Genomic DNA, 27,901 nt, shown 5'->3' with positions numbered 1-27,901 from the left:
ACTACTTCTTCAAACTGCTGTGAAAAATAAACGAATAGGCTTAAACAAACAATCAAAGATAATTTAAACATAAAACAGGTCTATTCTTCCGATTTTTATAATAGTGGAACACTAGCGCCACTGTTGGTGGTAGTTTGCAGAAACATTTCCAGCAACCCTCATCGTGATTTGCATTACGAAACTGATATCAACACGACTGTGTTTTTGTTCACCAGTCATCAAATGTGGCACATATTTTGTGATAACATGATACATCTCAAGTTTGTTCATTAATTTCTGATGTTAGCTCATTCACTTGTTCACTCAAACAAGTATTGCAGCATTATGACAGAGTAAGCAGTCTTGTATTAATGAAACCTTTCACTAGATGGCTCCACAATATGTGAACAAACACATCAGTTGCCATGCTATTCAAAAGGTTTGGTCTGTTTAATGCACCTTGTGTATTGTAATCATCATTGAATCTATTTGACCTGACGGAAGCTTCATGTGAAGAGTGGAAACTACAAGCAAAGAGAAATAATGTATGCGTGGAATTAAATAGTGATTTGTTTGCTTTTTATAAAGTAAGTGAATTGACAAGTAGTACATACAGTTATAAGTAATCAAAAGTGAAGGGACATATTTTAATTATTAGGAAAATGGAGAAGCAACTGATATAGAACAAAATGAAAATATAAAATAAGGGAAGTTCTGCGAAAAAAGAGAACCGGATCAAGGCAAATTACATTCTCTGAATGTATATTTGGACATGAAGATTTGTTGTACTAGTTTCATTCTGCTCTAAGCCTATTCTTATTATTACAAACACAGACACACACACACATAAATTCAATAGTGAATGCAGTCCACAAGAAAATTTTCTTGATAGATCTAGGGGGAGGGAGAATAGAATTGTCAGTGTTGTTAAAAGGTAAAAACCATCAGAGCATGGTGTTGATCATATCACCCCCCAGTGTGGCAAAGATCGAGGATGTGTGAAGCCTTGCCTCCACACACCCTTATTAATGTGCACAGAGGCATCTACCAGGAGGAATGAAGTCAGCTAAAGATCAACATTCTGTAAAAAGTAAATCTTAGAATTCATCTATGACTCTGTGCGTAGTTTAATACTGCAGATGTTTTGCACAGTTAAGCTCTTAGTGTATGGCCAGTTGCAACCATTCAAGCTGTCCAATCATTTAATCTTTCTCTTTGTCCTTTTGCAGGACTGCTCCGATAGTCACAGCATCAGCCAGGACCGATATGATGCTGTGGAGTGGGAAGAATTTGAAATCAACGGACCTTCCAGCATGTTGGCAAGGGAGGGGGACCCAAGAGGACCCAGTGGCAGAGAAAGGGTTAAGAGAGATAGCAGAGACTCCCTTCTGGAAGGGAAGGACAAGAATGTTATCAAGTATGTTCTTCTCGTTCGTTTACTTTGGATGGAAATTTGCTTATTCAGAATTCCTTTAACATGATAAAATTGTAAGCATTGGGAATTCAATGTGAATTTTCTGTTGAAAAAAAAAATGTTACAAGCTAAGATTCTGTCCCAGGGTGGGTCCGTGGAGACTCAGATGAGGGCGTTAAACCTTAGCTGCCTCTATCCTGGTCCTGTTGACCAACTGGTAACAAGTCAAGAGGTACAGCAGTAAATTACATACTTCAATTTCAAATTGACCATGTTTTATTTAGTTAGAAATTAAGAGCACTTCGATTAGTTCAATATAGAGAAGTTTAGGGGTGAAGGGATGAGTACGGTAAAGGGGCAGAAACTTCATTTCAGGTCCCTGGATCGAGCCTGCATGCTTAAACGGTCCACTGGGTGCTGGGCTCACTGGCTGGACTGAGGTATGTCGCCTCTGGATAGGCCCAAGAGCTTCTGGCGCCCCTCTAGTCGATTCTCCACAGGCCACTCCCCCTAAATGTGCCTTCTTGACACAGTGCTATATGCATGGGACACCTTACCTTAGATTAAAGATTCATAGTTTGCATTTCTGATTGTAGAAAAAAGTCTAGCATATATAACAATATTTCAGTTATGTCTTAGTTTCTGAAGAACATCTTTTAAAATGTACTATTACTACTACTTTAGGGAACAGAATATCCCAGAGACCTTGAAATAAATCAGAGAGAAAAAGAAACAAGAGTATACAGGATTTAATGTTCAAGTGAGTACGTAGAAGGCTTGCTTACATGACAGTGATAATTTAATGTATTTTTCCAGGGCATTTGAGGTGGGGGCAACAAGACCAATGCCAGGAAGCATAGGGAAGTTGAGAATAAGCAGTGAAATGAGACAAAAGTTGGAACTCGTTACAGCCAATCACAGCTTGAGGTAATATTTGTTTGTTACACATTCTCTTGTCATTTGTAAGTTAGCAATGCAGTGATTTAAGCATGTATTAATTACTCACCTTATACATATCTTCATTCACAACACTGTGTAGAAAATGGGGTGATATACTCGAGTTCAAGTGTTTGTGTATAATTTTAATTATGGTTGTAGGAAACAATTTAAATGTGTTAATTATGAATATACTAGGGTGAATCAAAAAGTAAGTTACACCCGACTCGTGTTCCTGTACTAATAAAGATAAAATAATCACGCTTGGTGGCAAACACTGTCTGGAATGTTTTCTTCACACACCAGAAGCAGCCGTGCTTCAGCTGGTTTAATATGCGAGTAGTCACAGTGTGAGTATGGTACGTCATATTGAGGTGGTGTCCAACATTGAGGTGCGCTCCGTCATCCAATTTTTGTGGGCACAAAGGCATAATCGGAGTAAAATCCATCGCCAAATTGTCGAGGTGTATGGTGAGAATGCAATGTCATGATCAGGACATGATGCCAGATGTTCGAAGAGGAAAGAACGAACGTGAACAACGAATAGTGTGTTGGGCAGCCTGCAACTCTGAGCAATATCGACAAAACGGAACGTGTGAATGCAATCATCCTTGCCAACTGCCATGTTCAAATTAAGAGAAATTGCAAGTGCAGTGAACATATCCTACGATAGTGTGTCTATGCTGATTCATGACCAGTTGGGTGTATCTTAAACTGTGCTCTCACTGGGTGCCACAATTGTTAACCGAGAGCACAAAAGTCAACTCAATTGAAATTGGACGGAATTTTCACACACAAGAAATAAAAAATCTGGTCGCACGATTAGAAAAGTGCTTGGAATACCTTGGTGACTATATCGAAAAAAGTTAAATGTTCATACATTTTTGTCCAATAATTATTTTCTTTCTAATGTGTTTTGTTTGTTTTTTTACAAGGGGTGTAACTTACTTTTTGATTCACCCACGTAGTTTTGTGTTCAGGAAATAACTTGCTTGATTGTAAGATTGAAAATATTTTTAGTTTACTTTTGAAAACTAATTCTTCCAATATTTACGTAATTCTATTATACAGGGTGTCCCATAAAAATGTATACACGTTAACAGAAATATCACAATCAAGTGCCCATTGCATTTTGAAGCTCTGGCATTGGAAGAGTTACATTCAAAGAAGAGTCCATGCTCTTAATGCAGATGATCCAGACCGGAGAGTGTAGTTTTGTGAGTGGTACTTGGAGAAATGCGCCAAAGAGATGGATTGGATGGAGAGATTCAGAAGAATAGCCTCCACGTTCACCAGACCTCATGCCACTAGACTTTTTTGTGTAGGGATGCATAAAAGCTAAAGTTTACGGTACAAAACCAGCAAGAGTCGACAAATCAAAGCAGCCATTGAACAAGAATGCACCTAAACACGGAACGAAGTAATCATTGATGTTTGTGATTGCATTCCTTCAGGTTTCCTGTAGTGCCTGGACAAGGACGGTTATCAGTTTGAAAAAGAAAATTACTCATGTCTGTAGATTATTTAAAATTTTGAACTGTATCTTAATCAGCACTGATGTTATACTAATTCAAAGTGAGTATGCATTTTATTGGGACACTGTGTATTTATTTTTTAGTGTAATATTATTAAGAAATACTTAATATCTTTTAATTTAAGGTACAATTTACAATCTGTTTTTGTTAATTTTCCTCATACATGAATTTGCGGTGACAGAATTTTTAAAATTTTGAAAAAAAGTGATTCAGTTGTATGTGTCAATTTATGCTAAAGTCATCTTGCCCAAAAATATGAGTACAATCAATTATAGTGTAAAACATTTGTGCTATTTTTGCACCCAGTAGTAATTTCTTCTTGTGTGTACTTATTGCTTGCATTGTAGGAATTTTGTTACGGTTGGCACAAGCAAGTTATGGTCATAACACCTACAAATTAAAAATATCGGTATTGCATGTGTTATACGTTATTGACCATTCTCATTGCAGATCGTCTGTGAAATCCGAAAAGCCAGGATTACTGCCAATGAAAAGCAGAGATGATAGCCCAACCAAGGCAGTCAAGAAGCTGGAGGATAACAGACGCTTAATGTTGCAACAGCAACTTGGTAAGTTATTTAAAATTAAGGTATTCTGCCAAATAGTGGATAACCTAGGGATAAGTGTTCTTGTGCTTTGAGCTGAAGAGACTCAAGAATCCAACCCCAACATGTTTAAAGTTCTACAAAACCACACAACCTGGCCTATGGAGGAAGTGGCTATAGACCGGAGAACTGGTAGCTTTATGAGCACAAAGTGTAGGGAGTATGTTGGATGTGGTAATAGCTCAACCTGATTGTTGCGAATAGCTGAAAATGGCAGTACAAGTATATTGGTTAACAGTGTCTTGATAATTTTGGTGTCCTAATATTTGTATAAATGGCATGTAATTTAGTGTAACATACTGCTATTTTGTTATTTTTTTTAAATAAATGTAAGTGTATTCTGTACTTCACCACACAATTGTCGCAAATTTTATGCCAATTTTTTTTTGCAAAAAAGTTAGGTGTGACAATTATGCAAAGCTTTTTTTTTTAATTGTGCAAGGATTACCGGTACTTAAGAATAACTTATTGCTAAGTAAATTCTTTGGTGCAAGATTAAGGTAGTGGCCGCGGTGGCTCAGTCGGTAACATGTCTGACTACCATGCTAAAGGTCCCAGGTTCGATCCCCGGCTGGTTCAAATCCGGGAACTTTTCTAACGGAAGTGGCCCTGGTGCCCACCCAGCGTCGAATGACATGGGTACCTGGGGGGTAAAGGCGGTCAGGGGCGTGATGCTGATCACATCACCCCCACTCACGACCGGATCAAGGTGTGGGGCGTTACCCCCACACCGTTGTGCTAAGAAAATTGACTAGTCCAATTCGACACACATGATTTTTGCATGACAGTTTGAGAACAACTTTCCAGTGTGAGAAACAAGTTAATACACTAGTTATTGATTTGTGCATTATATTTCAAATATTACACTTGAGAAAATTCACTACAGTGTTCCGAAGTACATACTTACAAAATTTAATGTTTTGAATCCGAAGATTCTGCTCCGCCATTATTGTTTCATTACCTGACGTGGCGATTACGCAATGAAATACTGTAATTCATTTATCCCGGTTTTGTATAAGTATGCAAACATTTTCCACTTGTGTCGCTACATACATCAATTAAGGAGGTGAATGAATCATTTCAGTTTTTCACGAACATTTACAATTGCAATTCTGCAATTCTATTGGTGCTCTACCACTATCAACAAAAATTTAATATAATTAGTTAAGATAATTATTGAAAGCTCTAGTAATCTTTTTCGTGAATTGCGAAATATTAGTTCATTACTTTCGAAAAATGAAGTAATGTAAGCATTGTTGAAGCTCTGCACGTAGAATGCTGAGTTGTTGATTACCTTTCCAGCTGGCCGATGGGATACAGTAGATTCCGTAGAGGCTGTCACCCGAGGTGTCACCAAAGAGGACAGATCAGACGTGCAACAGACCAACATTGTACGCAGTCAGGTATATGTGCGTTTTACTTTTATTTCTTATTATTTTAGTATCATTATTTGTAAACTGAGCCTGTGGCACTGAATTATCACTGATACCAATGCTGATTTCTTTCAATACCAATATTTTATCACAAACAATTTAAAATTGTTTAGAATTATTCTAAAAACTGCATTATAAGTATTGTATTGAAAAAATGCCTTTTTTTATCTAGCAGAGTTTTGTTTTAGAATAATTGTAAATTTATAGATGACATGATCAGAATATTATCCATATACAAATCCTGAAGCAATATCCATAGGATATTTAGCCTAATCGATGTCCATTAGATATCCCATGGATGCCCCCTAGATGGACAAGGATATCCAATGAAAGTCTACTGGATATCCGTGGATAACTTCTGGATATCCAGAACTTTGGTATGAATATCCAAAAGACATCCCATAGACATTTGTGTACTGTATGGGTATTTGTTTGATAGAAGATTTAATGAAAATTGGGTAAAATGTTTAATTCTCAGGGTTGTTTTTGGGACACAGTACAGTATCATACCCTGGATGGAACATACATTTTGTAAGAATGGGACTGTTTAATGGGTACACCTAGGGTATCAGTGGATATGGCCATATTGGTGCATTAATTTTAAAATTGTCTACTTAGTGCAAAATCCTGCCATTGTGTTGTTATTTTATGAATACAGTAGGCGCCCTCTAGTTCAGCTCTGGTTGGTTCAGCTGCCGGATGGTTCAGCCCGACCCCACCGCCTTGCCGTCACACAAGTCACTACTGGAAAGTATTGTGCTGTACAGATCAGTGGTCAGCCAGATGTAGTTTGTTTTTTGTACAGTAAAGTACACCTCAACATGGTTTAAACTACTATATAACTAATTTTAATGTATTGCCGTACCGTATATAGGATTTATTGGTCGTTTTTGCATTACTTTGGTTCGTTCGGCCATTTTTTAGTTCGGCCTATGGTTCGGTCCCGAGTTGGCTGAACTAGAGGGTGCCTACTGTATAAAGGCAAACCCTTGATGGCAATGGCAGAATCCATTGCCATCTTTGCATTTCGATATTATATAGGTAGATGATGGGTTATAGTTTTCTATAAATTTTATATCCATACTTTATATAGGTAGTGGCAAGAATTTCATATGGGTACACACCTAATGTATTTTAGTTTTCAATTATTATGCTCTTAAATGCTTCTTAAATCTTCTCCAGCACTTCCAAAATCTTGTTATCTACATTGTCTCAAGGTATTTACATGCAAGGAATATTACCAAGATCCATTATTAAAAAGGTGAAAGTAAAGTTGGAAAGTGAAAGTCACCTGCTAGAAAGTTCCAAACAACTTTCTAAATAGTCTGGAGGGAGTAATGTTTGTGTATATATAAATGCCCTGTTTTTGTATCTTGTTACTTTTGTACTTGATACAGAGTCTGAAGAAGACCTTGCTAGAAGGTTGAAACGTTACGTTTACTTTATGTTTTTGATAAAATAAATTACTGCCTTGGTCAGCATATTTAGTTTTTCATAATCATGAAAACAAGGCTTAATGATGTTACCATTATTAAATGCTGAAATCACTAATTGCGATTGGACGTTCTCTTTGTAGTGGCTAAACATTTTGACACAACTTCACATGTGTCTTTTTCAAGAGTTAAATAAAGAATGGAATGCAATGTCAGTTACAACAGAAGCGTTGAGTAATCTAAAGGCTTGGTTACTACAAATTAAAGATATAATTTTAACTGATCTTCCAGTGAATGCCACTGCTTACATAATATGCAAGCATTTAAGTGCTGATAACCACAGCATAAATGTGCAGTTGTAAGAACAATATTAAAATGACTGTAGAAATCTTCTTACGTCACGTGCCGGCAATAATATACAATAATATAAATAACACACAAACAGAACTCCGAAGTGTTTTTTATCGTGCTGTTTGTGTGTTATTTTAGTGTTTTAACAAACAATATTGAAGTTGAACGAAACGCACTATAAAAGATAGAGCATAGAAATATTTTAAAACTATTAGCAAGGCATATTTTAGATACAAAACATAAAGTAACTTTGAAATTGTAAGCCTCGTTACTAGTGATAATTAAATAAACACTGAATATGTACATTTTACACACGGAATAGCATCGGTAAATATGAATTTGGAAATCTTGATTATTCTTGTGTGAATGAATGGTCTCCCTCCTTTAAAAAATGCTCCGCACAAATTTACAAATATTGCAGGTTAAATACTACATTGTCATATGTCCATCTGCACTAACTTTACAGGAGAACTGATTGAAGTTTGACTTATGAATACACTACAAGATTTGTGCAAACATGTTACTACTGTTGATAATTTACACCACTGTACTATCAGATATGTCGGTTCAGAACGTGACGCATAGGGGGGGCTCATCCTTTATGAGCACGGGAGTCGCCAGAAATATTTATAGAGGGGGTCGGACCATAGATAAAACTTGATTAGTACAAATAATAATGACAATAATAATTATTGTTATTTTACAATAATAACTATTATAAGTTATTTAAAATATACCAATTTCAATCCAAATTTATTGTTATTATTACATAAATGGAGAGACTTCGCTACTCGATCCACCTTACCAGTGAATATCTAACACAATTGATGTAGATTATTTTTCTCTTTACTGAAAATCATAGTTATTGTATTTTGTTATTAACTTCTACACAATCGTTGAAAAAAAGTCTTTAACAGTTAGTGGTAAATTTTACTCATAAAGTTTATATTATGTGACCTCTCACAATGAAAACTATAAGTTTTGGAAGCTGTGGATCCATTTATTCTTTGGATTAAATGGTAGAATATAAAAATATAACCTGGTTCCTCTATTATACCCTATATATTTTTCAATGTAATGAAGTTTTTACTGTGGTTGTAACTTTATTTCTGTTATTAACAATAAAAATAACATTTACATTAAATGTTTGTAGGATTTTATGGGGGGGCCTCAGCCCCCTTAGCCCTCCCCCTGGATATATGCCTCATGACGCATTAACATGTACAGAACAATAATAGTTTTTTCTTGTATGTATGCATTGCTTGCATTGTAGAATTATTTTCTTGTAGTTTACGGTTATAAAACGATTTGGACATTATAAATCTAAACCCAAGAACAGGTTTGTCAGCTCACATCATCGAAGATAAGCATTTGATTAAAAAGAGAAGGGTTTTAAAAAGATTGACGGGAAACATAGAGTTGCATGTCTGGGAAGCTTCGTTCATTGCAGAAGAACACTGGAATAAATTAAATAATGAAAACGGTAACATAGATCCAGTATGGAGTTTTCTTTTTCACAAATGGAGTAAGCCACCATCTTTAAAATTTAATGTAACAGAAAACATCAAGGGACTTTGTGAAAACAATGATGACTTTGAATTACCTGATGATATTTAGGATTCATAATTTTAAATAAAAAATAATGTGATCAAAATTTTTTATCTGAAATAAAAATGAAACAAACTGCTTCTTTTCACAGTTAGGTTGCTATGTTACAACAATGTAACATTGACAACATCCATTATATAACGGATTCTTTTTGTTTAAAAAATTGCTAACCATTGTTATAACTATCTTTAGTCAAAATAAAAATAAATGTCTGATGAAGGGAGCGTGTGTTCTCCTGAAACGTCACAATGAAAAACTGTTTTCTTATGCTTGTAATAACCGTAAACTACAAGAAAATGACAACAATAATGCCATCAACTGATTTTCGATGAAAAGATGAGAACAGCATTCAGCCAGAATGTCAGAGTGCATCAGACAAAGGGGTACACTCATCTGCACCAAGTTTGTCTGGTACTCGTACTGTAAATTGATGATAGTGTAGCTATCTGTATTTCTTACTTTGATTTATGCATTGTTGACTCAACAACTAATATTGCAGGTTGAACGCATGGAGAAGACAAGAGATGACAAATCAGGCCAGTGGAAACCGGCACCTCCACCTCCACCAGTCACTCCGCACTTTGTTGACGTCACCCCTATGGCCCCAACATCCAGAACAAGCAGCTACTATTCGCCTAGGTAAGTGCCAAAATAGGTGCTGGCATGATTCAATCTTGAATAGTATGAGAAATTAATAAAGTGTAATAAGGTGACCTGGAAGTCTACCTTATTACAAGAAGGAAGAACTGTTAGAACTCCTTACTTCAGATTGCTTACCTTTACACTAGGGATCGGACAGATTAATTGGTACCCTATCGGTATCGGCCAATATAGGCAAAGCAGTTTATCGGTAAAATTACCAATTATTTTACCGATCTGATATATCTATAAATATCTTATAATTTAGTGCAAAATTATACCATTTTGTTATAATTTTTATGAATAATCCCCATGTCATACTTTTTAAAAAAGTAAATATCAATGCATCTTTTCTTGCACTGCAGTCGCCTCCAAACACACATGTATTAAGGAAGTCAATGAACCATTTAGGTCTTCAAGGAACATTTGGAATTTTATATTGGATCGGTAGAATGCCGGTTATCGGTATCGGAAAATTTTGTATCGGTACTTTATTGGTATCAGCCAAAATTTCATATCGTCCCATCCCTACTTTACACACAACTCTAATTTTGCACATACACAGTAGAACCTCGATTATACATTTTTCAAGGGACCAAGCTGCAAAAACTTAAAATGCAGGAAAATGTAAAATTTCAAAGCATTTTATTATGTTGGGACCATCAAGACTGAATGTACAAATTGGGAAAATGTAAAATCCAGGAACATAAAGTAATCGTTTTTCCACTGTATGTAGCAAATGAATTAACAGGGTGTCTACCAGTCAAGAAAATGTCAAGAAATTTTGCTTGTGGTCAAGAATTTTTGTTATTTTTTACATTATAGTGAATTTACATTGTTATACATATAACTATATTGCAATTTCATAAAATTGAATATTTGGAAATCTAAAATTGTATTGAGTTGTGGTTACGATTTGTTCACTTCATTTCTTATGAATTACATTCTTGTATGCGTGAAGTATTGTAAATAATACATTAATAATTAAAGCAAGCCTAATTCTCTTGTTAAAGTACAGCTTCAGTTTTTCCATTTTCATTGAATAAAAATATATATTTTCTTAATTTCCAACTATACCTAAGTAAGGGTCGATTAAATAAATGTTAAATAAGAAAAAGGAGGGAAAGATCAAGAAGAAGTCAAGAATTTTGGATTTGTTATTTTAGTAGACACCCTGATTAAAAATATATTTTAGAATAAACCACTGTATCATGTCCAAAAGATCGTCTTTTTCATGCATACTTAAAGAATAGCCTGCGCCGAAACCATTGAAATTATACCAACACAATTGCCATAATTTCCATAATATTTAGATATTGCAAAAGTGTTGTGTGGCATTTTGACAGACTCCACAAGACACGCGGCCTCTGGATAAAGTATTAGTTTGCATTGGTGATTGAATTTCAACCAGTACTTTCGTATACTGATACAACTGGCATCTGACAATACCAATAGTTCATCCCTATTAAAGACTCATTTGAAAGCAAATTAAATATCTTTACAGTCATGTTCAGTATAGCATTATCCCTGAAACTACTTCTATGCACTAGTAGGGCTCCTGCATAGCCAAATGGGTAGCACTCTTGCCTTTGGTGCGAGCGGCCCTGGGTTCGCCCCTAAAATTTACGTAACGAGCTCTTGTCACACCCATCGATGCTCTGACCACAGGTCACTGAATGCAAATAGCTGCTTTGCATGCTCTGGGCTGTTGCACCGTGGAGTTTGATGTGTATTTTGTAGTAAATTATTAATATTCTCAATCTTTGTCATGATGTAAATTAATGTACTGAAGTTCATTGATATGAAAAATATGCCAATAGAAGCATATTTATTTGGTAAAGTTGCTGATACGTGGGTTGGCAACTATTTTTTTCTCTCAAAAATGCAGGACCGACATGAGAATCCAAAATATACAATTGGAAAGGGGCAGTGTATGGTAATGTAGAATGTATGAACAGTGCAAATCATGTATACCAGTGTAGGATAGTGAATTGAGCAATCATCCTTAAATGTAGCCACATGTGTTTACAAGTCTGAAAGCATACAAGCTTTACAGGAACAAGAGAGGCATATTCTATGGTAGGACACTATTCGCCACAGTTTCCACCAGCTGCCTGTGGCATTCCTGTCCTGAAGAACAGCTATTTTGATACATGAATGCTGTTCATGTCATGGCATGGCGGTTGACTCAACAATGGGTTACCACTGCTCTCTGTAGGAGAATCGTCCATCACACTGCTATCTAGTGATGTGTCCACAGACTACAGGTACCATATTCTCCAGGACATATGATCATATTGTGGTAGCACTATGTAACTTTGAGAAATAATATAGTTGCTATGACCCCTTGTAACTTCAATAAATTGTTTGTAATTTGGTGCACAATTACATTATTTTGTAAAAATTATTTTTATCAATACAAAACTGAATTTGTGCACCTTGGTTTTGTAAAATAAAATTTCTAAAGTCTGAACCCATCAGTCTCATTAAGGAGTGGATGAATCATTATGAGTTTTAATTTGTGTACCAAGGTACAATAGCGGCTCTTGCCATCAGTAAAAATGTCAGATCGGTCCATCCCTAAGTGATAAATTCTCTTGGATGATGTGTTATGTTTCCTCTTCTTGCATTGCAGTAACACCCCTGTGATTCCACACCCAAGATCACCCCCGCCACCCATCCAGCCAATCAAACACTCGAGGGACATGTACAGCGTCCAGCGAATAGACAGGGACAGGAGGTCTTCGGTTTCAACACACCATACGGAGAAACTGGAACGGATTGAAAGTAAGTATTGCATAATGTTGGGTGAGACAGAAGTCACTACCACGGTCGCCAGATCGTGATCACCGGTGATCATTGAACTTTAACTCTTCAGTTTTCATCACCTCTGTTATTGCCGATCTTATGGGGAGAAATACTCACAATGTTAAATCGCTCTGACTCAAAGGTTCCCTCGGAAATAAATGGGCCTCCTGATGGCATAGTGGTAATGTCATATCCTTGTAATCAAGGTTCCAAGTTCAATACCCGAGTAGGAGGCACATAACGGTTCAGATCCCACTTTAAACTTTGGGTCCAGCACCGATTAGCCTATCTTTGCATAAGGTGTCTTTAAAATAGGGTGACCAGACGTTCTCTTTTATTCGGACATGTCCTCCTTTTTAGGTGTCTGGGTTGATTTTTTAGAAACCAGTAAATGTCCTCCTTTTTTGGAAAGAGTATAGCATCGACTATAGCACATGTGCTGCATCAAGAATGCTTCCACATATCACTTGGGGCATGTTAAGTATTTGAGTAATGCTCACCTAGCATCTGGGAGTTGAACACGATCATTTTTCCGACTGAGTCATTAGTGGCGGTGTGTGGGATCCAGAAAAGAATTTCCCGTTCCGATCCCGACTTCGGGGAATGATTTCCAGACTTTTGAGGATCCCGAGCAGTCAGGAACCTTCATATGGTCATTTTTAAAAGTGGTTAATTCTTGATGTTTTCTGCATTGTAAGTGTCTTGACACTTCTTGAAAACTAAAAAAAAATAATAATAAAATAAAAGACAGTGACATAAAATTCGTGATTTCCACAGCGTCGGGAAATTTTTAAACATTTCCCGGCTTGTTCCGGAAATCGCGATTCTCTCCCGTACCGACCAAAAAAAGTTCTTTCCTGTACACTCCTAGTCATTACATTATACTGAATGCAACTCCAATGCTGGGAAACAGCGAATCAGTGATCAGTTGAATTTTCTTCAACTGAAATCGGGCATTTTCGAGTCGCAAAGTACCAAACATTGTTCGCAGGATGGAACAAATGAGTGTTGGGTACACCACATGTTGCCAAACGTACTGCAAAGCACGAGAGAGTCTTCTCGGGCAATGATATTGCCAGCACCAGAAATCAGCGGGGTTAATGGTACAACTGCACACATGAGGGAGTTCCACATGCAAACATGCAAATAGACAACTGGCAAAAACAGAAGTACGTTTGGCAACGTTGCTTCGGGAGAGCGATGTGATTCCTTCACCTTTTACTTTGCAACTTAGTTTGTTGACGCCCATCGAGCCCCCCCCCCCCCCCCCCCCCGAAGACGATTGGGGGACAGAAAGGGCCAGAAATAGCAGTCAAGGTCAGCTGCCAGTTGGAGTTGTGTTCAGTTGTTTTTTTATATATATAGAACGTATTATTCTGAGACGTTGCTTTGCAATCTGAGACTTCTGAAACACACGTAACCTGAGCTGTTCATTTTCGATTGATTCATATGGTTTATTTTAATTCGCTTTTCTGCCTCTTTTGGCTAATCGCGAAGATGAGGATGAGCGATGATATGATGATTTTGATGAAGAGACACTCACAAAGGACACTCATGCTCAGGCTGGGATTCGAGACCGGGACCTCTGGCATTTTGACTCAGTGTACTAACCACTCTGCCACAGAGGTCGGCCAGTTCATTTTAGAGTCAAATATACGCGATACAGAAACGCGTAGTGAGAATTTTGATTATTAAGTCATATTTACTTTTATGAAATAATGAAGCGAAAGTGTAAATTCATCAGTGATCTTGCAAGAAAATATTTAGCTTTTAGAGGATGGAAGAAACGAAACTGCCGTTGAAAGAGTGCAAAAATGTTTGTGGAATTAAAATCATATTTGCTGACAATATAAACTACCTAAAATTTAAATTCGGTTTTCGGAAATAAGTTAAAGTAAAGCTTACTTCTAACATTTGCATTCACATATGGGGATATTGCATTCTAATGTCCAAGAATTGAAAAAAGTACCAAAATTCTGTGCTTCAAACTATTGTTTGTTATGATTGTCATGTTAGACATTATATTAGGAGATTGCTGTCATTGCTTAAAAGTAGAATGAATTTGTTGAAAGTAAATTGTTGGTAGTTTTTTTTTTTTTTTATATTGATTAAATTATGAGTAATGGCAAAATGTGTTGCCATTTTTTGCAGTGTCCTCTTTTTTATGACTTTGTCCTCCTTTTTCACCATGGTCTGTCCTCTTTTTTAATGTATGTGTCTGGTCACCCTACTTTAAAACAAAAAGCTTCAGAAATATTTACAGAGTTAGAGCGAGCTATTCAGAATAATGGTTGAAAAAAGTTTTGACACCTGTTTTCTTCTTTGCAGTTGAGGAGTCCTCGGAATTCCTAAAGCCTGTTGACTCAGCACCTCTAATAATTGAACGTGATTATGACAAGAACCTGGAGAACATGAAGACAAAGCTATATCCTCCCAGTAGTTCACCATACTTCACATACAACAGGGTTTCTTGGAGGCTACAGATCAGAAAAGAGGTAAGTAGGGAAGAACTGTTAAGTAAATTAACATGAATGTACAATTGAATACGTAGCTTTAATTCCTTAATACAAAGGATGTATTGATTTCAGTAATTGAAGTGGATAGGGGTTCTTTTCTCAGCTTTGTGGATGTACAGGGTCATGCAAAATAATTGTCGGGGTTTCAATATTTCTTTCTGGGCAACATATGGCATTTATGATTATGGCAATTGATGGAGACACTGAAAGTTTTCTTTTGTAATAGGCAGTGTTGTGTAGTTACACATTTGGCCGCTAGGTAGCAGGTTTTGCAAGATGGCAGGTCACAACTCTGACAAGGTGTTTTTGTGCCAAGTTTCATCGTTGTTGGTTGCTGTTGTCCAATGACAAATTAAATTTGCTGGTGATAGGCACATTTTCAGGAGACAGGGTGCTTAGGGGGAAAAACAGACTTTTTTAATGCTGCGTGAGAGTTTACCTAATTTCCAATCTGTTATCAATACTCTTTATCATCTCTTCTCCAACAGGTGTTTACTCCAAACGAGAACATGACGAATCCCTTGGCACTCCATCTGATATTCTGCCAGATTGTGAAAGATACCCTGAGTCCGAACTGCATCCGCATTAGCCGAGAGGAACGTAACAAGATGAAGAAGGTGAGTGAGAAAATAGAAGTATCAGGTTATGATGTACTTAAAGCACTGGCTACGGATCTACCAATATGAACCTTTTTACTTACACATAGATTCTTGCTCCTAATTTAAAGTTTTAAGAGTGCTTTAACATGTTTCTTGACGTTACAGTTTAGGAGAACACACATTTTAAAAAACAGAATCAAGACTATATTAATTATCTGTGAAACTGATGGTTTTTTTTCTATTAATTTCGGTACCCACTGCCACCATCCTCTTTTGAACATCAACAAAATAAAAATTGATTTGCTACCCTGTATTCCATTGTCCAAGACATGAACATTATACACGTAGCTTTCACCTTCAAAATACATGCCATCTGTAAGGGCAAGGAAACCTTGCACAGAAGAAATAAACTTCGTTTTATTTAACCATTAATGCTATTCATAGGCTCCAACAATTTGGATATGGCTGCTTACGTGCATACAGGGTTCAGTCTGCTTGTATGTATGCATTTCTTACATTTGTAGAATTTTTCTTCTACTTCACGTTTATTTCTACAAGGGTCGTTCAAGGTTGACCAAGACTTTTATTTCTAGACAGGAAATATACATACATAGAAGCATCAAGCTATGCCAGTTTTTCAAAGTACTCCCCCTGAACATCCAGACACCGTTGCCATCGTTGAGGAAGTTCCTTGATGCCTTTGGCCTAGAAAGAAGTAGGTTGGTGTCGTAACCCCTGCAGGACAGTGTTCTTGAGTTCCTCATCTGTCTGTAAGTGTGTCCTGCCCAAATGCTCTTTAAGAGCCCCAAACAAGTGGAAATCACTGGGGGCTAAATCTGGACTGTAAGGACTGTGTGGTAAAAACTCCCAGTGCAAGTTGATCAGTGTTGTTTGAGTCAAATAGGCTGTGTGTGGCCTGGCATTGTCATGGAGAAGAATGACATGTTTCGACAACATTCCAGGTCTTTTCATCCAAACGGCCCCACGTACAGCACCGTGAAGCAGTGTTGAGTAATACTGGGCATTAATTGTGGCACCCATCTCCCAAAAAATCCACATGGATAACACCTTTCATGTCAAAGAAGACAGTTCCCAAAATCTTGCTGGCAGACGGCAGCGCTTTGCTTTTGTTTGGGTGGAGGGCAACCCTTATGACACTATTCGTACACTCTTGCCATTTACAGTGTTTGTTTACCATACTGTGCTTGCAGTTTACGCCAAATTTCAGCAGGTTTCTCCTTCTCCTTCATGAGAAATTTCATTAATTGTTCCACAGCACCAGATACACTACTTGCCGCCATCTTCGTTTACACTACTGCGCATGGGCCAAATGCGTCGCAAAGGATCATGATTACTCGCAAGGAATCATGGTCTGTCCTGCTGAAGTAATGCAGTGCTACATTGATTCATTAATATTTTACGCATGAAAGTCTCGGTCAACCTTGAACGACCCTTGTAGTTCAAATAAATGTCTTAATGAAGAGGGTGTGTTCTTTCTAAATGTTACAAAGGAAAACTTGTTTAAATCCTTGAAACAACCGGAAACTAAAATACTGGAGGGCATGAAAATCTAGGGCTGAGCCAATGTATTGGTATTGCCCGATACCAGTGGTATTGGTATCGGAAAGTATAGGTTGGAATTCATTTACCGATACCAGCTGATACTTTTCTGGCAGTTTGGTCACCAACAGGGTCTTCAAAAATATCGCACAACACCTTGATGGAGTCTAATGATCCTGGAAATTAGGAAAATTTTGAAGTTCCCTTTTATTTTGCACCAGTTTTGTGTTTAAAAAAAAAACCTGTATTTTGTGATTATATGATACATAATTTAATATTCTGATGTAATTCTTGAATGTTTTAAAGCAGAACTCTTGGTAAATTCATTTATATAATTGGAGTGGGACAGTTATTAATATTAATCGATAATTTACTCCGATAAGCTAACTTTTCATTTTTCCATGCAAATTTTTCTCGCGATCGATTTTGCCACCCGTCTGATGGCTTCAGCAGGCGTGTACACATACACACGGCGAAATTGATTGTGGGAAAAATTTTCATGGAAAAATTAAAAGTAAGCTTATCAGAGTAAATTATCTATCTCTGCATAACCACCAAACAGATATATTTAGATACAATTTATCAATATTTTGAACAACTTTTTAATTATTAATATTGGTATTGGTGGGAGTTGGTTAGAGTATAAGCATCAATGTGGATATCGGTTCAAAGTTATATTGGCTCAGCCAAAAAATAAAGGAAAAAAAAACCTTTGTGGAAACAATATTGGCCAAAGCTTACACTGCACCAGCATCAGAACTCATGTTGAAGTGTATTCAATAAGCATAAAGATTTTTGAAATTATATGTATGGAAAAATGAGTTCAGTATCACTATTCAATTCTGGTAAGTTCAGTGTCAAATATCAATGTGGAATGTCCTGTAGATTAGTAGAGAAACATTTTCCAGGATACCTGTCTGACACAATGTAATGTTTCCTATATTCTTTGCAATTTTTCAGATGCTGGATAGCTATGGGATCACAACAAACAATTTGCACTCGTCCCATCACAAGACAACAATCAAAAAGAATATTGTTGATATGGCAAAGGAATGGCCAACATACTTCTCAAGGATATTTCCTGTATCTGTAAGTTGACATTTGTTCTTTATATTCTGTTTTTCTTCTTAGAATAATTTTTTACATTTTTCACAATTTACATTGATGGAACTGTTCTGAAAGTTGGGCTTTGTTGCAGTACAGTGCAGTGCAAGGTGTAGCTTTACAACACTTCGTTGCAGCAAAAGAATGCATCAATGGAGATAAATTAATTGTCTGCAATTATTGCAGGGTGATAATTTGCAGTTTTGTATAGTTTGTGACTAAGAAAGGTCATATGCAATGCTTGATAAAGTTGAAACACACATTTTGGTAACTTGTAATCTTGGTTGGCAACACTAGCAGTCTAGAATTTTGTCAGTTGATGTACTGATGACTAGACGCACATATTTTTGGTAAATAAAAAAGCAAAATTTCGGTACAAAAACGGAGTCAATTTCGGGTTCAAAAGCGGTAAATAAAATAAAATATTGGTGTTATAGTGGTGAAAAATTGGATGAAAAGTGGTATATAAAAATACATTTTGGTTTTAAAATTGTGAATATAATCCTAAATTTGATTTAAAAACTACACTTATTCCACAGAATTAACATTTCGCTTCTAATAGCACATTTATGTAGTTATCAGAATATTAAGTTTATTTCTGTGTAAATGAGTCCATTTTTGCTTCTCCAATATTAACAGCAGAATTAATAACTTTTCCGTGAATTGCATAACTCTCAGGATAATTCAGACCTCACAAGGTGTCGCGTCGGTGAATAAACCCTGAATTTTGTATATTTAAGAGTTAATTTCGCTTTTTGCAGTTCATTTCGCATTATTTCGTAACAAAACAAGGTCACAAAATGCATCTCACACCTTTCAAACACATGAAAAATTAACACTACAATGTGTTTTTTCAAATTTCGTTTTTTTGTCAAAAACGAAATATGCATGCCCCTACTGGTGACATATAAACATTATAAATTATAATTTTGCCACAAAATGTCACTTCTGAAAGGATTATTGGGTGCACATGGCTACCCTGGTTTTACTTTTATGACTTTTATATGCTCCATTAAAGCTGTGCTAGTGTCATGAAAGGAATCCCCCTCCCCTTGCTCACCAGCATAATTTAAGAAGTGTTGCCAGGTGCAACAAAATTTACCATTGAAAGTAAAGTATATCAGTTTGATACAATATAGGTTTAGTTGTGGTAAGTTTTACATCGAAATTTCATATGAATTTATATCTATAACTATTTCATATCAGTCTGTATCTAATTAAAAATATGTAAGTGCTGTATTGTGCCTATTTCTCGTGTTCTAATGGCATATATTATCTTATCATTACAGGGAGGCCATCAGAATCCCAACGTGCAGCACTTGGCCGTTTCTCATTCTGGAATCCGAATGGTTCGCAGAGAGAAGAGTCTGCCCAACGATTATCTTCAAGTTCTGGACACTTTCACGTAAGTTCAATTCTGAGTGTGTAATCAGTATCTATATATGCAGGATAATATTAAAGATATCAAGGGGTCCTGGGATCAATACCCAGTGGAAATATGTAGTTGTTCGATCATGTTCCAATTAGGCTATCTATGCATAAAGTTGACTTAAAACGAAACTCAAAAATAAGATGGCGTGTACTTTAAGGATTGGTTTTACAAATGTCCAGCTTGATACTGTTAGCAAGAGTACATATCTAATCATGCATTGGTGATAATCTTTGCTAGCATGCAGCCTTTTAATTGGATATTATTAAGGGTGAGGTGTTACAGATACTAATGTTCTTCTGAATTCCTGAAGTTTAAGTTCAAGTCCACTTTATGTCCAGATAGGCTAATCGTGACTGTACTTTTAAAGTTGAATCTATGCCTTCACTGTGAATGGAACCCAGAACCTCCTAATTGAGTGTTTCTCAACCGTTGGGCCCAGCTGCGACCCAGTACTGGACCCCTGGCGTAAATTAATCCGAGCTACGGTAGGTTCTTCTGAAGTTCGCAACTTGCAGCCTGAGCTGGTAACCACCTGGAACGATGGCATTTCATTCGGGGTACACCAACAATAAGAGGAAATTCTTTTGCACCAGTGCCGGTGAGGAATCAAAGCTGTTGAGAGGAGACTGTCACCCGTGCAGCCTGCAAATTAGAATTTTAATGGTTGGGCTTTTCTTGAGTTAGAACCGGAAGGTTGACTTGCAACCCAGCACAGCAATTTTCATTTACATATACAGGGTGTCTCAAAAATAATAGCGCAAACTGACACAGGTGAAAGTACACGATAATAGAAGCAACAAAGTCTCAGTAAATGTGGGTCCGCAATTGAGCCGTTTTCGAGATAATTGGAAGTGTGTGGTTACAAGCCACCACTGACTTCATTGTTTGTAAATGTCATCCCAGTTGGTAAAATGCATTCAAACACCCCCGGTTTATTTCGGAATTGGTCACAAGCATGTACAATTATCTGTACTGATTGTATCCATCCTGTTTGATTACAACGTCACCTCTCAGAAATGTTCTGTTTTGTCAACAAAGAGCAAACCTCGGAACGTGCAAGGAATAAAGCAATTGGTTTTTACAAAATAGAATCAATTACGGCTTGTAACCACACATTCGCACACATTATTAGCATTTTACCAACTAGGATGACGTTTACAAACAATGAAGTTAGTGGCAGCTTGTATTCGCACATTTGCAATTATCTCGAAAATGGCTCGTTTGTAGACCCATGTTTACTGAGACTTTTTTGCTTCTATTATCGTGTACTTTCACCTGTGTCAGTTTGCAGAAATGGAAATACTAATTAATTGAAATGGAGCACGTCTTTGAAAATCAGCACTTACCAAATTAATTTAATGATATTGGCCAGAAGAAAGTAAAAAATTCCATTACATCTAGTCGTTATCTACTAATTTAATCCAAATTTTATATTTGTCAGCACGCCTAGACATAACTGAACCAATACTCTTTATGATTGTGCCATAATTTATTTATTCATATTAAATTTCAAGGGTACATATTACTAATTAACATATGAAGTTAAAAACATTGGGCTCACAAAGGTTGAAAACAACTGCTTTAAGCTGTTATTCTATCAAGGATGCCTACACTGAGCTAGTAAGTCACAATTTCTACAAATTGATGTCTTGTGTAAGTTTTTACGTCCATTCCAGGCATACTGAAACCTCATGTTGCATTGGATATGTGAACAGGAATGCCATCTCCCTGCAAGAAAGGGAACAAATTAAACTGAATTAGATACAGCTTGTACAAAAACAGAGAGTATGTTGTGGAAATTGTGACTCCACGTATGCCTAACCAATATGTTCTCAGCAAGACATCTGAATTCCAGAAAATATTGACTGGGATTGGTAATTATTTCAAATGAAACGGGTACCTCTGGTATCAGCTGAGCCATAATTATTTTTTTATTTACATCAGCTTTTCCTTTAATTTATTCATCTTACAGTCTGTTATAACTTGAAATAATTTTGCGTTGCCTTGAACTTCTTGTAAAATCATTTTTCGTCTTTGCAACAGGTTTGATGATGTTGCCGAGACTTCAGTGCCAAAAGGAAGTGCCCTGCAGATAGTTCTGCAGACAGGCAGCAGATTCGTGTTCTACACTCACAGGGCCAACCAAATCAGGAACATGATCGAGAGGTTCATCGTAGAGACTGAAAAGGTGAGTACACGATGTTTGTTTTTGTTTTCTCTTACCTGTTTATTTACATAGTCTATATCATGAGCAATTGTGTCCAATCTTCTGATATTCAAGTACAGTAGAGTACTAATAATTCTACATGGATGGGACCGAGATAACCTCGAATTACAAAAACTCTAACTATACTGAACAACCTAGAAAAAATCGGAAGAGGTGTGAGAGAAAAACAGTATAACAGGAAAACTACAGTAGGTGGAAAATGGGATATTCAGTATTGTTATGAATACATTACATTGCTCAGTACAGTACTGACAATGACATTAGGAAAAAAAATAGTTAAACAACAAGAGTGCAAATTAGCCATGTGCTGACGCACCCAAAAAAATTCAATCAAGAGCATGAGGAACAGTTTCCGTGAGGCTCTTCCCTCCACGGCACTGTTGCCAACTTAGCTCTTTTGGAGTCAGATCTGGTTCTTTCGTGCACTCATTTGGCTGTGAACTGGGGCACCTGCCCTCATGCCATCACTGGCTCCGGCCCACATAGATCAACTTTTGCCGTGATATACATTTTTCACGTGACGTGATATTGTTATATTGGCAGTGTCATCCCACTCCCTCTTACCTCCCCAGGAGCTGGGTGATGCCGCCGGATCTAGATGGTGAAAACTAAGAATGAATTGTCATCACTTTAAAGTTAACAGTATTGCCAGCGCCTCCCACCCCTTTAACACCTAAAATTATCCAGCCTTCGTAAATCTAGCTCCTTGAAAGTCAACTTTAGCTCCAGTTAAGGTGGAATCTAGCTCTTTTGTGCATCAGGTTTGGTATCACTGCCAGTGTCGCCGTAGGAGGCAAGGAGAAATGCATTACGCTTATGGGAGCATTATTTTATTTGTTCTCTCGATGGCGTAGAAAAGTAAATGAATGGATAAAGGACACTTTGAACAATTTCTTGGTTGTCGGAAAAGTCAGAACTCCTATTTGATTACCTGTAACTTGTAGTTGATTCCCCATACATGGGAATCATAATTTTCAAACATCGTGTCATGCTTAATAATAGATTTTAAAATCCGCTTCCAGTTGCAACATTGAGAGAAATTCATCCTCTCTTGTCTAGTCGAGGTTTAGTAGCAGCGCCCATTCCGATGTTATTGAAAAAATGCACAACTTGTGCGAAACTGTCACTCTTCCTCTTAATTCATTCATTAATTTTATGTAATTAATTCACGTTTTGGGGAAACGAAACACTCACTCAGTAGCAATTTAATGTACTGAAACGAAGTACTTGTTTGTCCGCAAAATTTGTTTTTATGATGATCTATTAATTTTGGTGGCCACTGCTACTATCCTCTCAGGAACTTGTTCTATTTGTGTGGATTTGTGAATAAGGGACACATGCACTGCTTTGCTACAAAGTGGTTGAAGGGGAGTTCCAATTCTCTGCTCCCACAGGGTGGCTACTCCCTGGGAATTCCATGAATTATGCGTGCATTATTGGCTGTGGGAATTCTGCGTGAATTTTTCTCCGCAAATGTGAAACATTGTGACTTCTATTAAGCCAAATCTCATTGACTTTATACTAGGGACGTTCAATATATAAGTTTCCCTGTGCTATAAAATATTGTATAAAGCAATGCCATTAAAAAGAAGCACATGGTTGACAAGCACCATCCTTCGTCTACAAGGAACAACAATCGATTCGTTATCAGACGTGAAGGCGCATGCGCTCAAGGGAGAAAAGTAAATGCTTGTTCGGAAAATGAGGTCTCTCGTCATAAGGAATTCAGAAGCATGGATGCATTCGTCATGCGCATTGTGACAGGGGATGAGACATTTGTCCATCATTACACTCCCGAATTCAAGAGAATATCCATGGAGTGGAAGCACAAACAGTCTCCTGTGAAGAAGAAGTTCAAGACGGATCGATCAGAGGGGAAGGTGCTTGTGACCATTTTCTGGGATGCTAAGGGCATTCTGCTGATGGACTTTTTGGAACGAGGAAGAACAATTAATGCTGACCGTTATTGTCAAACATTGGATAAACTGAAAAACGCAATTCAACATAAGCGACCAGGTCTCCTGTCAGCTGGTATCATTATTCTTGACGATAACGCTCGCCCCCACTCAGCAGTGCAAACACAACACAAAATTGAAGAATTTGGGTGGGAACGGCTGCCCCACCCTCCATACAGCCCCGATTTAACGTCGAGTGATTTCAATCTTTTTCCGGTGTTAAAGTCTGAATTGCAAGGTTACCGTTTCGAAACAGATGAAGTGAGAATAGTGCTCAATAGCCAGAGCCCTGATTTTCTTGCAAAGGGTGTGGACAAATCGGTGCAACGGTGAGACAAATGCCTTAATCTCTATGGGGATTATGTGGAGAAGTGAGGAAGGATCCTCCTACACATGTGTGTATAGTTTTCTAATGTATCTTAAAAATATATATTTTTTTTTACAGCATACGGAAACTTATATATTGAACGACCCACGTACATATTTATAAATTCCCGAGGCAAGTTTTTCGCAGTTTAGCTTGTACTTTTATTGAGGAAGGAAGAGAAAACCGTGTGGAAAGTAAAACAGAATTCTGTCAATCACTTTATTTTGTTAGGGTCCTTTGCAGAACGATCTATCTGACAGACGGAAGAATATTGCAAGATAAGATATCTTGACGTTGATTAGTTAAATTTGAGTTTGAAATTCTTATACAGTTAACAATTTTTCATAGCTTAGTATATCCTGTAACATTTGTGACTTGTGTTTGTACTAGATGTATTTCGAGTCTGAGTATGCGAAAAGGCAAATTTAAACTCTGCACCTTATTTTAAATATTTAAAATATGTATGCCGTTTAATTGAATTGAATTAGAATTTTTGGACACATTGGAATCACACAGACACTCTATATTGTCAATATATTTGTGTATGTGTGTGGGTGGTCAGATGTGCTAATACATAAGGTTTAAATAAAGAGAAAATTTTTGGGAAGTTTGCCTTGAAAGCCAGAAATTGTACTTGAATTTTTTCATGGTCCTAGAGACTGTCCCAGTATGAAGGGCAGAAGCAAGTAGTGGAACCAGTGGTGTATGCTTGGGTGGGGGGGGGTTATGGGGTTTATCCCCTCCCCCTTGAGCTTTTGAAATATTATCACAGTCAAAGATCTGCGACAATACTACTACTACTACTACTAATAATAATAATAATAATATTCCCATGTAGCATGGAGAAAAGCACACATTCCAAATACATGTGTCTTTCAGAGTGAATGCCTTGAAAATAAACACGAATTCTTGAAAATAAAATTTGAGGGCATGTATGATTTAAAAGAGAAAAAATGTTGTTTTGTATATCAGTTGCATCAGTGTTCAACAAACATGTATTTTTATGTTTATGAACAATGAGCATTAACTAAAGAAAGTTCTTGGTTCGTTGTAAGCAGGTAATGTATACACAAAAGCTAGGCGGACAAGATCACACAGCCACCAGTCCGCCTTGCCATTGTTTACCAGTGGCGTAGCATGGACATTTCGGGTGGGAACGCCAAGTCCGAAGGAAGGGTCGGCCCTTTCTTGCTTAATAATTTACTTATGGTATTAGTCGCCACAGGTATTGTTTATTTGGCTGAAGTCAGCTGGGTTTTCAATAAAACATCATTTATGCATGTTTTAGCTAGAAAATTAGATGCCTCACTGTGCCACAAATGTTTTGAACTCTGGTGTTTTATACCTTTTTTTATACCTTTCTGCATGACGCAAGTCATTAAAAACCTACCTGAATCACAAGCGCCTCTGCACAACAGTAGACGTCATTGTTGTGGAGGATCCAACTACTGATTGATTTGGTTTATTTTATTTAGCTTTTCTACCACTTTTGGTTAATTGCGAATATGAATATGAGTGATGATATTGATGAAGGGACACTGACAAAGAACAACCGTGCTCACGCCGGGATTCGAAACAGGGACCTCTGTCGTCTTGGCGCACTGTGCCAGGCACTCTGCCACGGAAGTGGGTTAATGATCCAAATATCGTACACTCTACTGACGTAACAGTGTCGATTAGTAATTCAGACCACTGTTTATTACATCTTGAGAATGCTGATAAACATTTTAAAATAATTTTGTCCAGAGACAATTCGTTGTTAAGTGTTTTCAAATGAATGCTAAACATTTCCATTGACACAATATTAAGCAGTTAGGTAATAACGAAAAAAATAATAATAGTTTTGCGGGTTAAGTGTTAGAGCAGCCACAGGCTGAATTTCTACCACGAGGACTTCACCAATTTATTTGACAAAAAACTGTGCTGATCTTTTAGTTTCTAATGCACATCGCTGTTCGTGCGATAAATTATACAATATAGCAAGAGTTGCATGAGCGCGAAGAACCGGGTAGGAATTCTTTCTACCGCTGTCGTCTGCCTCAGAAGGCAGGAAGGGTCACATGAACAAATCACGGTAGACCTCTGCTGCTCCGTACGCTGGCGTATGAGAGAGCATTTATGCACGTGCTGTAGAGATCGAAGCTTTCCCTCCAGAAAGGCAGCAAGGAATATAGAGTCCTGTACGCCGAACCTGCTCGGCGTCTGGCCAGGAAAGGCATTGAAAAAAGATGCTAGAACGAGTGTTGAGAGTGGACCGTTGCAAGCGGATCGCGAAAAATAGCTATTATAATGCCATGAAGGTCAAACATATATGAAATTAGTCAAGTTTTACTTTATATTCACAGCATTTACGCATTTTTTAAATTTTAAATCTGGGAACGCCGGGTGTACGGGCGTACTATAACGCTACGCCACTGTTGTTTACACCGGCACGTTTGAATTTCTGAATTCAAACGACAATAAGATTAACTATTACAAAATGTTTTGTCGGTAAGAACAGCGAGACAATCCAGATGGGAATTATCGAGGACAAGAGCTGAAAAATTTCAACCAATTCCAGGAATCTAACCCTGATCTCCCACATGGTTGTCGGACGCTCTACCAACCAGACCACCGCAGCTCCTTGGATGAGTTCCATACTTTGATTATTTCAATTTATTTTAATTTATTTTCGTGTTTTTATGGATTTTCTTCACACTTAAAACATCTCACCTCGTTGACTAGACAATGATTTTGTAACAAATAATTAATAAATTATAAGTATTATTAATTATTTATGATTATTATTATTTAATTAAAGTAAAATAAAACCATGGTAATTTGAATTTAGAGAAAACTTTAGAAATACCTCTCCCCCTTTTGATGAAATCCTTTGTACGTTACTGGGTGGAACAGAACAGGGTCTATTAATGACAGTTGGGAAGCATTTTTAGTTTGGTGCTTTTTCAACAGCAAAGATATTCTAATAGGAAGTTTAGCTGGTGGAAAACAGGCTTTAGTTTTATACATCCAAGGGATCTTGAGATTATCACCTCACTCTTAATATGTTCATGTTACCAAAATTTGTAATATGTGGTATGTTGCTATGGGAAACCTGAATTTTTTCCATGTTATTTAATGTCACAATGTCATTAGTACCAAAGCAGATAAGTGAATTACATAGTTGAAGCCAGGGCCGGCGCTAGTCATTTTGCTGCCCTGGGTGGTGGCGGCGGCAGATACTGCTCTCTTTCGACCCCCCCCCCCCCCGGTCATTACGGAGCAATGGGAAATTGAAAATCAATACATTCCTAAGTAAAACATCAAACTATATAATAAATAATGAGACTTGTTATGCCATTTCAATACTATTAAGCACGAAAGGATATCTCGCTCGACCACAGTTAAACTTTAAAAAATG

General features: G+C 37.1%; 1 protein-coding gene across 11 annotated transcripts in view; it reads left to right on the top strand.

Annotated features, from left to right (window-relative positions):
- LOC145978267 (unconventional myosin-XV-like) overlaps positions 1 to 27,901 on the top strand; it is a 536,876-nt gene that overhangs the window by 315,960 nt on the left and 193,015 nt on the right. For 10 of the 11 annotated variants that reach the window (XM_083110775.1, XM_083110774.1, XM_083110769.1 and 7 more), the window contains 11 exons: positions 1,209 to 1,396; positions 2,210 to 2,320; positions 4,315 to 4,433; positions 5,772 to 5,878; positions 9,794 to 9,933; positions 12,569 to 12,720; positions 15,070 to 15,236; positions 15,746 to 15,874; positions 18,377 to 18,505; positions 19,810 to 19,925; positions 21,996 to 22,140. In XM_083110775.1, the coding sequence (XP_082966901.1) occupies positions 1,209 to 1,396; positions 2,210 to 2,320; positions 4,315 to 4,433; positions 5,772 to 5,878; positions 9,794 to 9,933; positions 12,569 to 12,720; positions 15,070 to 15,236; positions 15,746 to 15,874; positions 18,377 to 18,505; positions 19,810 to 19,925; positions 21,996 to 22,140 (1,503 nt within the window). The remainder of the gene's footprint in view (positions 1 to 1,208; positions 1,397 to 2,209; positions 2,321 to 4,314; positions 4,434 to 5,771; positions 5,879 to 9,793; positions 9,934 to 12,568; positions 12,721 to 15,069; positions 15,237 to 15,745; positions 15,875 to 18,376; positions 18,506 to 19,809; positions 19,926 to 21,995; positions 22,141 to 27,901) is intronic. The other variant, XM_083110771.1, reaches the window with a different exon arrangement.

This window comes from Lepisma saccharinum, chromosome 24 (assembly GCF_977018435.1).
Source record: "Lepisma saccharinum chromosome 24, izLepSacc3.1, whole genome shotgun sequence".
In the NCBI taxonomy this organism is placed as follows: Eukaryota; Metazoa; Arthropoda; class Insecta; order Zygentoma; family Lepismatidae; genus Lepisma; species Lepisma saccharinum.
This window is presented reverse-complemented; position numbering and strand designations above follow the sequence as displayed.